Source organism: Opisthorchis viverrini, assembly GCF_000715545.1.
Source record: "Opisthorchis viverrini unplaced genomic scaffold opera_v5_91, whole genome shotgun sequence".
Lineage (NCBI taxonomy): Eukaryota > Metazoa > Platyhelminthes > Trematoda > Opisthorchiida > Opisthorchiidae > Opisthorchis > Opisthorchis viverrini.
This window is the reverse complement of record NW_008751746.1, coordinates 1,161,198-1,173,601: the sequence shown is the minus strand read 5'-3', so window position 1 is coordinate 1,173,601 and position 12,404 is coordinate 1,161,198. Positions and strand designations below refer to the sequence as shown.

Here is a 12,404-nt window from a genome sequence, read left to right as displayed (position 1 = left end):
AAATTTGACGCTGGGGAAATCGCTTGTTTTTACCCCGCAACAGTTGGTTTCTGTCGCGAAAACCTTGTCGGGGCAGCTTAGTTAGGGTCTTTTCAGCAAACTGAAACAGTGCCAAGGGCCATTTGGGCTTAATTTTTTTATGTGGGTGATTACAGTTCACGAACGTTGTTGTTGAGAAAACGAGAATACTTGCCGGTGGGAGATTAGAATCCAGTCTTCTGATGTAGGACACTGTGGCAGTCGCGGTTTGCGTAGTCCCGTGTTATCTGGAAATTTTTAAGTTGGGTGTTTAAAGGATGGCGTACGTATACATATTAAGGTCGATCAGGAATCTGTACTTTTGTTGAAAGATCATCTCTACTGATACTAGCATATTACGTTTGAGCAATTGCTCATTTCAAGTCTTTTGTTCAAATCATGATGGCATGTTTGGCGATTTGGTTTGTCTCTGTCATCAGAAGTGACACTGCGATCTTTCCCAACGACTTCCCTACTTCTTGGACCCATTTTGCTCCTAGTTCTTAGTGCATACTTCGTCATTGGCTAATCTGTTACTAGCACGTGATAATCATTTTTCATGACTCGTTGCTAGCACGTGATAATCATTTTTCATGAGGGATTTTAGCGTCGCTTGTGCCCAGGGGTTCGGAACCACTTTAGCCCAGTTGTCCGTCGAAATGTGATACTTTACGCCTTGTTTCTCCTTTGCGTGTCACTTACAATTTTGTCCCGCCGACTAGAAGTCAAAATTTCGGTGCCCTCATTATTGATCTTTGAACCCATTCCTTCAAGTATTCAACTACAGGGTTATACATGCTTACTAGGCTCTCGCTAAAAATCATTCTTTAGTCGTTTTCATGTGGCACACATTGCCCCCGCTCTTTTTGGGTCTTTGCGTTGAGGCTGACAGCTATCTCTGTTTCGGTTCGATTGATTAATCTCAGTGAGTTTCTGTTTCCCCTAAATATGCTTTTATATGCTTTCGTGTTTGTGCTGCATTCAGTTGATCTATTTAGTGCACATTTGGTCTCCTTTTGTGAACGTAAATAAATCAGAATAAGGTAGTAATTCTCCGGATTTTTGTTAGTTTCATCTGGATAACCTAATACAGCATAATGTCTGGCCGCTGTTTTTTCCAGCGTGATGTATGCCAATCTCGATCAAACTGACGTCATATGTGTACCCTTGTCCAGAAGGGTCGCGCAGTCCGCTGCACTTTTTGCAGACTTCGTGAAAGCCAAGATATCGCACATCAAGAAAATGATTGTGTTTCCTCAGAATTTCAAGGGTTCGTAGAGCTGTAGTCCTTCGAAATGAACTCGATGAACGAGTCCAACAGTGGAACTTATAACACACCACAGTCGGTGGACTTAATAGGAATTGCCCTTACTAAATCTTCTTGAAATGTAAACGGGGCATGGAAAGTAACCGCATTGACAAGCAAGTTGCAGCTGACGTATAAGATTATGAACCTGATAGCCCAATTGCTTAAGATTTGGGGATGTCATTTATTTATTTGAGCGCTACATGAGGACAAATTCTAGGTAAATTTAAGATAAATTAATGTCTTTTGCCTTGGGCTGAAAAAAGAGAGTAACAGATTCAACCTTGAGCGACCGGAAACTTTGGGTTGAGACAGCTCTATTCCAGTGATTTACTGTACGTGGTGTAAAGCGGAAAGATCACTGAAACTGGGAGAGTCTTGCTGCTGGTTGCTCGGAGTACGTAAAATACGTCATAGTGACATCTTTAGGTACCTGGTAACAATGACGACATTTGTCACTGTCCACAAGGCACACAATGTTAAACAGTTTTTTTTCATAATGGAAACTACTCACAAGGTTGCTGAAAACTCTTCGACATCCCGGGAAGGGAACGGTTTCACCCTTCTTGGGGCCTATCAGGTAGGCGCAGTCCCCGAGCTTCCGTCAAAGTGATGTTCTACTTGAACCCAAATTGAACTGTTTTCGAGAAATACATCCATTTGCAAATCAATTTGGCTTTTACGAGAGACTCAACGGAATCTCTCGTTTGTGACATTCTACAACTGAATGTGCTGCACACAAGTCGCCTCATGATTCAGTTGTAGAATATCATAAACGGGAGATTCAGTTGAGTCTCTTATGAAAAACAAAGTAAAATAGTTCTGTTCTTTTCTGTTTTGTTTCACAGGTGTCTAATCACTTTGTCCGATAACTTGGAATACGGAGCATTGCACTTGGAAATAAGTGCTCATCACCTCCATGAAACGTCGGGCTCTAAAACAGACCGGCAAACGGACTGACGGGAATGAGATAAAACTGCCTCTCAGTCCATGTGTCACGTCTGGGATATCACACACTTAAAACCCCATAAACCTCAATGGGTGTGAACTGGCTTTCATTCAGTCTAAAAAAATCCTGTCTTATTATTATTAAAAACCAAACCAATCACAACCAGAGATCGATATTTTGCACAACAAAACCAAGCATTTTGATTGGTATCTAAACTGCTCATCATCGGAATGGTTGGACTTAGAAGTTCCCCAGAAATAAATTGGGAAAGAAACTAAGAGAGCAACGTTTGTCGAGCCTGTCTACACAAAGAGTTAATGGAAATGAAGCTAACAAGTTTATTTTTCCTTGTTTCAATGATCTTTGAAGTGGCGACGTCTAAGTAAGTGAGTTACAAAAGTGGTGACCACAAGCCAATAGAGCGGTAAATTCCTCAGAAACCTGGCTTAACCTGAAGCGAGTTAAAAGAGAACCCCATGAAATTCCTTTAAATAAGTTTGGACTTGTAAGTTTAACTACGTTTAGTACATCTGAGCGAAGGGAAGGTACACGGTTCTTGTCCATATCGGATCAAATCAACAGCCTTTTCGATTGGTTCTGGGCACCGCCATTTCACTGGTATGGGTGCCTTTGAAAAATGCTGTGGCAACTTGGAGCGCGCACAATTTGTATGATCCAGATGCCTCCGAAACAGCAAGCCTCAAAGCTACACCCCTTAGTGTGGGCAGCGGTGAAACTTCATTGAATGGGAAGCTTTTTGAGGATCACTTCCAAGTGAGCGCATTGAATTTGATCATCTCTTATTTGCTTTTCATTCAGCTGGGGCGATTCACGATTCGAGACTTTGTATTTGGTGCAGCGGAAGAAATCAGAGGTTACCCAGTACAAGATACGTTCGATGGTATGCTCGGAATGGCTCCAGTAACTACGCACGAAGGGGTAGATCACACGATTCTCGATGGTCTTTTCCAACTGAGCCTTATTCAACATCGGGAATTTGGGCTTTTTTTCAGACAGTGAGTAGGTTAATGGTGTATTTGCTACGTCGTGTCTGGAGCTGAAACCTAAATTTTGCGGGCTTCGTGATCACACAAATGGAACAAAAGTTGCGCTATTGACTTTTTTAATTCATGACCTGTTTGCCCGTTTTGAACTCGTAGTCATCATATCTGGAAGGTTGAATATTCAACAGGTGGTATGCATTTGGTTTCATCCAAAACTAGTTAACTTAAAGCGGATGATCCCAGCAATAACACATCACGTGTCTTGTTTGTATCAAATGCTACTAGGATTACAAATAGAAAAGAATCTATTTGTTTGATAAAATTTATTGGAATAAACTTCTTTCTTCCACAGAGCTACCACAGCCATGAAATTGACTCTGGGATTTACGTAGTCGTCCACTGAAAACCTGGTGCGAATTGTGACAACTGTCCGAAAAGCACGTGTATTTGGGAACACTCGCTATGGATTGATGAGGTATTCGATGAAGGAATTCCGTACGATTAGTTTGAAAATGACACAGGGTTCTAGCCGAATTATCTCATTCGGTCGTCGACCAATGTAAGAATAATATGGTCGGTAAGGTGCAACCAAAGAATTTTTTAAGTTAGGAACATTTTGGCGACGTACGGTTTACATTCCGTCCTCGGTACAAATAGACTTTAAAAAAACCAGCTAGTGACTTTCAAACAACTGCTAAATAGGGCGAAGGAAATATAAGTTTCAAACGTTAGTGGTCCCCACGTTATTGGCGCACTGCTGACACTGTTTGACAAAAGGAACGGAAGGAAACAAGTGATAAACCTCTGAGTGTATCAGGAAATTTTGTTGATAGTCGGCAAGACTTGTTTAAATAAACCGATCCTCTTTCTGTAGGTACAGCGAAATTAATCAGATGAATCTGCGTTTCATTTTATTCGCAAAAATTGTCTACGGGAATCTCTGCTATTTATCCAGTCTCCTGTGCTCTTTTTACCTCTTTCCAAGCATGATCCTATTCTTGAGTCCGATGACCAAATTTCCATGCTGGAGAACTAAACTATATTTGAATATACCGGTTTCTTTTTGCTTTGAATTGTTATGCCTTCAATTTGTCAATAGTCGTTTATGTCATATCAGAACTAATCACTAATGTAAAATATGTGAGCATTCTACATCAGTCCTCTTCTCAAGAGGAAGGTCCGAAAAGCAGGAATCGACTTTGGCTGGTAATTTTTTGTAACCTTGGAAAAAATTATGCCTTCAATTTGTCAATAGTCGTTTATGTCATATCAGAACTAATCACTAATGTAAAATATGTGAGCATTCTACATCAGTCCTCTTCTCAAGAGGAAGGTCCGAAAAGCAGGAATCGACTTTGGCTGGTAATTTTTTGTAACCTTGAAAAAATTGAGAGATATCCTAGTTTATAAGTATGGTGCGAGCTCGAATGTGCGAATTGCTTCCACTTATGCTGTGCTAAGCTTTAAGCCCAATTTCAACCGCGGCAGAGCAGTTGCAACTTCATACGGAAGTACCGTAAACACTGATGAGCTCTGTGTTGTAATTAGACACCATTAATGAGCAGGACTCAATAGTTTACGTCTAATCGTCATCCATTTGAAGCCTGGTTTACAATAACGGATCAAATAAAGCTAGGCAGTTGTGCATCCCCACCACTAAGGCTCGTGATACATCCTCTGGTATTTTAACAGACAATAAAGCCTCACTTGAATATCGACTAAAACGAAACAAAGTTTCAGTAACGGTGATTTTATTTACTTCACTTCATATCACCAGTTTGTGATGACTCTGCAAAATTACCCCCAGTAAGTTTTTTAAATGAACGATTCCTTGGTGGAACATACGAAGTAGGCTTCCCTAGTTGACTACAATTGATTCGGCCTTACTTTCAGCCTAAACGCCACTTCTCTTTTGACGGCTTTCAGTCTGCTGGCTCTCGTTAAGTTTAGAAAATGGTGATGACCAAGTAAATGAAAAGGTTTGAGGCCTTCGGAGTGAACAAGCGAAATAGCCGAAAGTTGAAAACTTGAGTAAAACTAGAACAATACTCTTCTCACAAACGGCCGCAAAGACTCCGTGAAATGTTTTGTGCTTGTATAAACAAACCAATTTACCAAACGTTTCTTGCACCTCGAAAGCGTTTTTATTGACTTCTCTTGCAGTAGAGGCGTGGACAATGGCTCCCTCAAAATTTTAAACCAGTAAGCAAATTCAAGATAACCTTTAAGTATTCAAAGGATAGGCCGAATGGAAGGCTCCAAAATTAAACTTTGACCATATAAAACCCTTTGCAATAATAGAACAAATTTTGCATTTTTCTCCGGCTGGACTGGGCGGACTAACAACTGCCAAAGCGTAAAGTGGTCTCGTTGGCATATATCTGGTTAGTTGTTATCAACTCGTGTATCGGTTGTATTCTTCGTCTTGTTACCGCTCGAAATGTGTACTATACTTAATGACAAAATCAGATGCAAGGGAGGGAAGACGGTAGACCCGTTGCGGAATAAGACTTGGGAATAGTCATTGCAGAGTCTCAATGCTAGAAACTGATGTCATTCTATGATCCCGCCATCAAGGTGTGGTTTTATGCGCATGTATTTCGCTTACAGAACTTTGAACTTTTGGGAACTTCAAGTACGGTTAGAAGTTGCTCACCGTTGTTTAAAACGCTGCTCAGCAAACGCAGATAACTGTATTTACGGCATTGTCATCTAAGCAGTCCCTCCACAGTGTTGGTACAACTATCTAGGTTAATCCAAAACAAAAAACGAACTGGATCCCCTCTCGTTGAAGTCCATCATTAGCACATATCCTTGGATCTGAAGCTTGAACGTTTGATGTACCAGACGTACATGTTACCATTGGTTCACAAAAACAGGCTGGGTGCAGTTGAATTTTCAAGACTTAGCAGTTGAACGGCTGAACAAAAACTCGGGTATGGTGATTTCGCTTTTTTTGTGGACGTATCAGAACAAACAAATCAGCATTAGAGAAGAAATAACAGTATGAATGTACAGACCTCAAATCTCACAAACAACTAAAATTAATGGGCACCACTGGGTCTTGTTAATGGAATTTCTATTAAGACCCATTTACAAAAAATCATTCTCAACTATCGAGGCTTTTTAACGCTGATTTATTCGGTAACGGCTTCTGTCAAACTTCATGAGTTCTGTTTCCCCGCCTCAAACTTGTACCATTTGTAAACTTTTCTTGTGCGGCGCACTAAGTTTCGTTGGTTATTTTGATATTCCAGGGCCACGGAAGGAAAAAACTACATGGTTATTGGTGAAATCGCCGCACAATATATGCCACGGGAAAAGTATCCAGTTCGAACTTTGAACGAACCAGGATGGACTATACAAGTGGTTTGGTGAGGAAAATTGTTATTCTGTTGGTGAATCGCTTTTTGGTCGATGGAATAATATTTCACCTCTTTGGTACATTTACGTTTGCACTACGGTTACACGAGCTGTGATACTTCTAAAGATGTTCTAGCTTGTACTTGAATGAATCAGTAAAACAAACTAGCGTCTTTGCGGAGGTGCCAGAGTCGATCTTTCTTTTCAACATTTTCCGTTCTGTCAAGAAGAGACTGCGTCTTATCCTGGTGTGGCGGTCTGTGTACCTCGGCGACCCATTGAGCTATACTGGGGGGTGTCCTCACGACACACACAGAATCTCTCATACCAGGATAGTCAATGGATAGAAGTCCGACAAACACAGTCTCCTGACCCTCCAGGTTGGGGGTTGAAACATGTGTGGCGACGCGTTTCACAGAAATGTTAATGTACTTGTATTTCCAGCCCAACGGCGCCGCCTTGCGGCTAGGCTTATGGTTCTACGGCAGTGAAGCATCAGTGTCAACAGTGATGTTGCTGTGTTCGATGATGGTGATGATAATGACATTTATCTTTGTCAAATTCTTTTCTGTTCAAAACTGATCATCAAGGTTTTGAGAGTATGCATGGCAAAAATGTCGAACTGACAAGGATCTATTTGTGAAATATCAGCAAAACTCACTGAGATTAAGATTAAATTCAAGACCCAAATTACTTTTTCGTCGAGCGTCACTGCAGCAATGGTATAAAACAAGTAAAGTGGCTTTAAAAATGACAACAGCGTCCAATTCTTGAGCGAAGGAAAAAAAGCTTCTGAAGCAGAAAAACGAGGACCTACACAACCATTTCGGCCAATGTTTAAGTTTACCATCCCTTAGCTCGATTAATCCGGTTGGTCCGCTTTTGCATCGTCGTACGGGACATCAACACTTTGAATTCCTACTTAATGCAAGCTAGTGTGTCAACCGTAGTTTGTGAGTGTATCTTAACAACACGACATTGATGACGAGGTTTTCCTGAAGTCGTAACCACCAATCGTAATACCGGTATGACGGTTAACCTTAATAAGGAAGCCTTAGGGTAGGGCCGCGTTGCAAAGCATGTGATCACTCCAGACTAGGCAGGAAATCCCAAAACACTGTTCCAGAATAATATTTTCCAAGGTTTAGCACGTTAGACATCCCAGAGTTAGTATGAATTTTTCAAATGCATACTATGATTTTGGGTGGAAAAGTGTTAGTGTTATCGAAAACGCGCGAATACTTGGGCTTCTATGTACCACATCCTCAACAAATACAATAGCAGTATCTAGTCCGTCACTTCTGTCATCCTTAAGGATTGGTCAACCCGGGGAAAAGAGCGCTGAGTGATCACCCTGATTATTCTGTTCCTTGCGAGTGCCAATCATCTCAGAGACCAGTTTTTTTTACGTCACGCGAAATTCACTGCTGGGTTGGGGAGCACAAGACGCCATTTGCGGAAAAGGACTTCAAATCTTTGACAAATTCTGCCTCATTATTTTTCAAAGCGACCGGGTTTTTTTCAGGAACCAAGTAAATGATTTCACGCTGGCCCCTAATAAGCAGAGGACAGCTTCAGCTCCACTGGTACTGCATAGTAGGTATACTTCAAACTGTCCGTGAATTTTGACGTCAAATTTTTCTGTACCATTCGACCCTTTCCTCAATTGTTTGAAGTACGTTGCTTTTACCTGTATCCGTGTAAATCGAGTCTTAAAATTCAAGTTAGGCAAATTGGAAAGTGAAATGATACGTCTTGCGCCTAATCAGATATCTGTTCATGTTTTTCGAATCTAGCAATAGTAAAAAGGGTCAAAAGGACGGTCTCAGTATCCGACCCCCCTTTTACACACTGAATAAACGTATTGTTTTGTCGAGGAGTACTCAGCAATCTTACATGGCGTGCTTCGACAAGAAAATGTTTTCGATTATCCAGATTCCTTAAAAAACACGACAAATCGAAAAGTCTGACTCATTTTTATGCTTGATCGGAGTGAGAATTTGTCATGTTTTCCGGGTTTGAAAAAACTTGGACGCATGTGGCTCTGTGATGGTATGCTGAAATGACCGCACAGTGCGAAGAAGGCCTAAGAGCGAACGCTATTTAATGATCAAACCAGGTGATCCAAATGAACACATGCAATAGTACCCGAATTACTTGAAGAGTGACGATCTGGCAGTGGGAAATAGAGGCAAATATTAAGTACACCCCCGCGAGTGTAATTCATCAACAGTAGCACTTAGAAAACGTTGCCAGATTTCGTGTTGATGAACGTCCGCATACAATGCAAGTCTGTATACAGGGCGATCTTCACAGAAGACAACTTCATTATTTTCAACCATAAAAGCCAAGGTCTGTTCTCTCAATCACTGTATTGCGCTTATTATTTCCGATTACCTCGATATTTTTCGTATGTGTTGAGTGCTCCTGCTTTTAATTTCATATGAGTTGAATTTTAGTCACCGGTCTATTAGCTGATCATTCAAAATTTCTTGGGAATCAGACTGCTAAATATCGACAAAAAATCTACCTTGTCTGTTGATTTGTTTTCTGGATATCTGTCATGATTGTGGGCATATTTGCAATAGTTAAGATGCGGAAATGTCCATAAAGCCGGTACCACATTCTGTTTAGAGTTATCGCAATCTCTATTGCCGTCGTTTTGATGTGCGAATTCGCGACCAAGTTTCACTGATACTTTAGCCAGGAAAAAGGTTCCAAATACACCGATTAGTCGGAACGAACGGAACTTTCCTCAGTACACAATTAAGTCAAAAAGGAATCAGGCGGATGATGGCTGTTCCCCACACTAAGGCCAATGATATGATCAAACTGGTTGGAGTCTCATCGTACCGACATCTGAACTACCAGTCAGAACCAACTATGATATTTATTCCAGGCAATTGCAAACTCCCGGTTTGTAACCGCATTACTTCCTGTGGAACCCCACCAGCCGTGCAGGGTTATTTTGCCTTGTCCATACCAGAGGGTGGAAGATCGTGGACGAATTTTTCCAACATTAAGATATTAAAGGTCAATATACACATCTTACTGGAACACAGTGCATTTAAAATACCTCCACCAGCGCTGGCTGGAAGCAGCTGAATTATAATATCTTAACCGGCGTAAATATTTGCGGTTGATGAATGGCATAGTTTCTCCCAAACCTACAAGAATACTCTGTTTTTCCGTTCAATTAAAGCCCCCTACCCACGTGAACGTTAGTCAGCTTTTCTCGTAGTTGGTTGTACGTTCTTTGAATTTGTAACCACGTCACTCTTGTGTGCACCGTCTGTCTGCTGTCACAATAAGACCGTCTGAAGTAAAGCTGATGAAAACTTGGCCTTACTGGTATTTTATTCAACGAAACCATCCAGTTTTCTTGCATTGTACATAACATGGTATATATACATACATACATACATACATACATACAAACATACATACATACATACATACATACAAACATACATACATACATACATACATACAAACATACATACATACATACATACATACAAACATACATACATACATACATACATACAAACATACATACATACATACATACATACAAACATACATACATACATACATACATACAAACATACATACATACATACATACATACAAACATACATACATACATACATACATACAAACATACATACATACATACATACACATGGTACATGGTACATAGATCTAGCAGGAAAGCCAGTAGGTCCACCGTGTTAACCATGGTATCTGATGGTAATAAAGTCAACAATTAAATAAAAAAATAATAAAATAACAACAACAACCATACTGATACTTGTGAGACGGAAGGGTAGCTGTTCTTAGCCGCTAGGAAAGATGGCAGTCCGATAAACAGTGGCAATTAGATTACCAAATATGTACCGATATCGCCCTTCAGTTTATTCACATGGCACCATAATTCTGCAGTTGCGCATAAATCCCAATGGAAACAGTTCAGCATTGGCCAATTTTAACTGGAGTTTATCCGTTATAGCTGCAAATATGATATCTGCGGCCAAGATATTGCCATCTTCTTGATTGATATTTCGACGTTGTCTCTCACTTGAATCAAGATAACGTCACCATCAATTACTACCTATGTACACCGCAGAGGAAACGGTAATTGACAAGTGGTGTCCAGTACATCCATTTTGCTCATGCATTTGCGTCCGTAAGAGTGGAGTTTGCACGCGGTTTGGTGTATGCAAGTTACTACCTAGAAAAGATTTTGTGGTCCAAAGTTTTATTTAAATTTAGCCCAACAGGCATCGTAATAAAAGCGTTGTTTTAGCACACGCTACTCAAAAATTAATGTAGCATTCGTACAAATGAGTTGACGCCGAGTGTTTAGCAGTCCTAGTTTTATAATTATTATAAAGGATTGCTCTTTGAAAACGAAGAAGTATTTTTCGAGAACCCTGAATGTTTCCCTGATTGTTACGGTAGATTCATACGCACAGTAAACTTAATCAGTGTAAATTAAGTCAAATCACTGAAATTCCTGCAAGCTCATATGAAAGCACGCAAATATGTCTAACTGGTTTCAGGCCTCTGTGATGCTGATCTAGTGGAAGATTCTCACAGATGGGTCATTCGTTCGACACAACCTGTTGCTTGGACAGTTGCTTCTTCGTCGTTCAAGGTGCTGGACAAAACAGTTATGTTGCCTTGACCTCTGAGGCATGATATTTTTGGCACATCTAGCTTATGTTTGCTAAATTTTAATATCAGGCTTGCTCAGAGCGTCAGATGTCTTCCCGGTGCGATTGATGATGTGCACCGATGAAGAGCTTCAAGAACAGCATAACCTACAAATCCTGTAACCAGACACAACTAAACCAAAAAATTAAATGTCTGACTGTTGTTAAAATGGTTGTGTGTTACGTAACGTTCATTTTTTGCGTCCAATGTTTCTGACCATAGTATTTTGCTGCGAGCTGTCTCCTAAACAGAAAATTTCTGATCAGAAGTGAATGGATAGAGCCCATTTGAGCATTCATGAAGCACAAAGCTACCGGACAATAAATCACAAACAAGTCTTATGACATGTATCCTTGCAGGATGTTTTTCGGTGGAGTACCATTCAACCTGTCTGGTTACAAGGCGATAGTGGATACCGGGGCTACTGCTACCTACATACCTCCAGATATTCTGGAGACTATTAACGCCATCCTGAAGGTTACCGAGAGCGTCAGAGGGTTCAACACCGTTGACTGCGACAGAGTTGGAAGATTTCCTGCGCTTGATTTCCAAGGTGTAAATGTAAAGCTGACTGCCTATTCATCACAGTATATACTGGAAGTAAGTGAGCAGTACATATTTTCGAAAGAAAATCCCCGAATTCTACTGTGATTAAAAAAACTTGTGCTCTGCGATTCTTAGTCGGTTTTTTTATTAAATCCAATCACATGCCTTGCACCAGTTCCCCGTTAATATTGAAATTCGAGTGCGTAGATACTGCTTGCACCAGACAGTTTTACTTAAATGCCTGAAATATTCAAAAGCGAGCATATCACGGTTTGTTCCGTATAATGGTCAGGTTAAAATCAACCGAAGTTGAAGGTTTGTGGCCATTTATAGGCTGTAGGGCGGGTGGGATTGATTACATTGTCCACATGCGCTGTTTCCGCGCCTAATTTACGTTATGCCAAACTTAATGCGCCAACAGAGTGTACTGATATTTTTACCAACTGTGATAGACAGGTGAAATATTCCTAAAACCGGACTTGTGCAGCTCGCGCGCTAC

The 12,404-nt window shown here is 40.6% G+C and overlaps 1 protein-coding gene across 1 annotated transcript; it reads left to right on the top strand.

The window, feature by feature from the left end:
* Positions 1 to 3,092: 3,092 nt before the first annotated feature.
* On the top strand, positions 3,093 to 11,959 carry T265_13671 (hypothetical protein; the record flags this gene model as incomplete). Its single annotated transcript, XM_009169952.1, has 3 exons — positions 3,093 to 3,289; positions 6,535 to 6,651; positions 11,719 to 11,959. Coding segments are annotated over 3 exons (471 nt in total), but the record flags the coding sequence as incomplete, so codon positions are not given.
* Between the last annotated feature and the right edge of the window lie 445 nt (positions 11,960 to 12,404).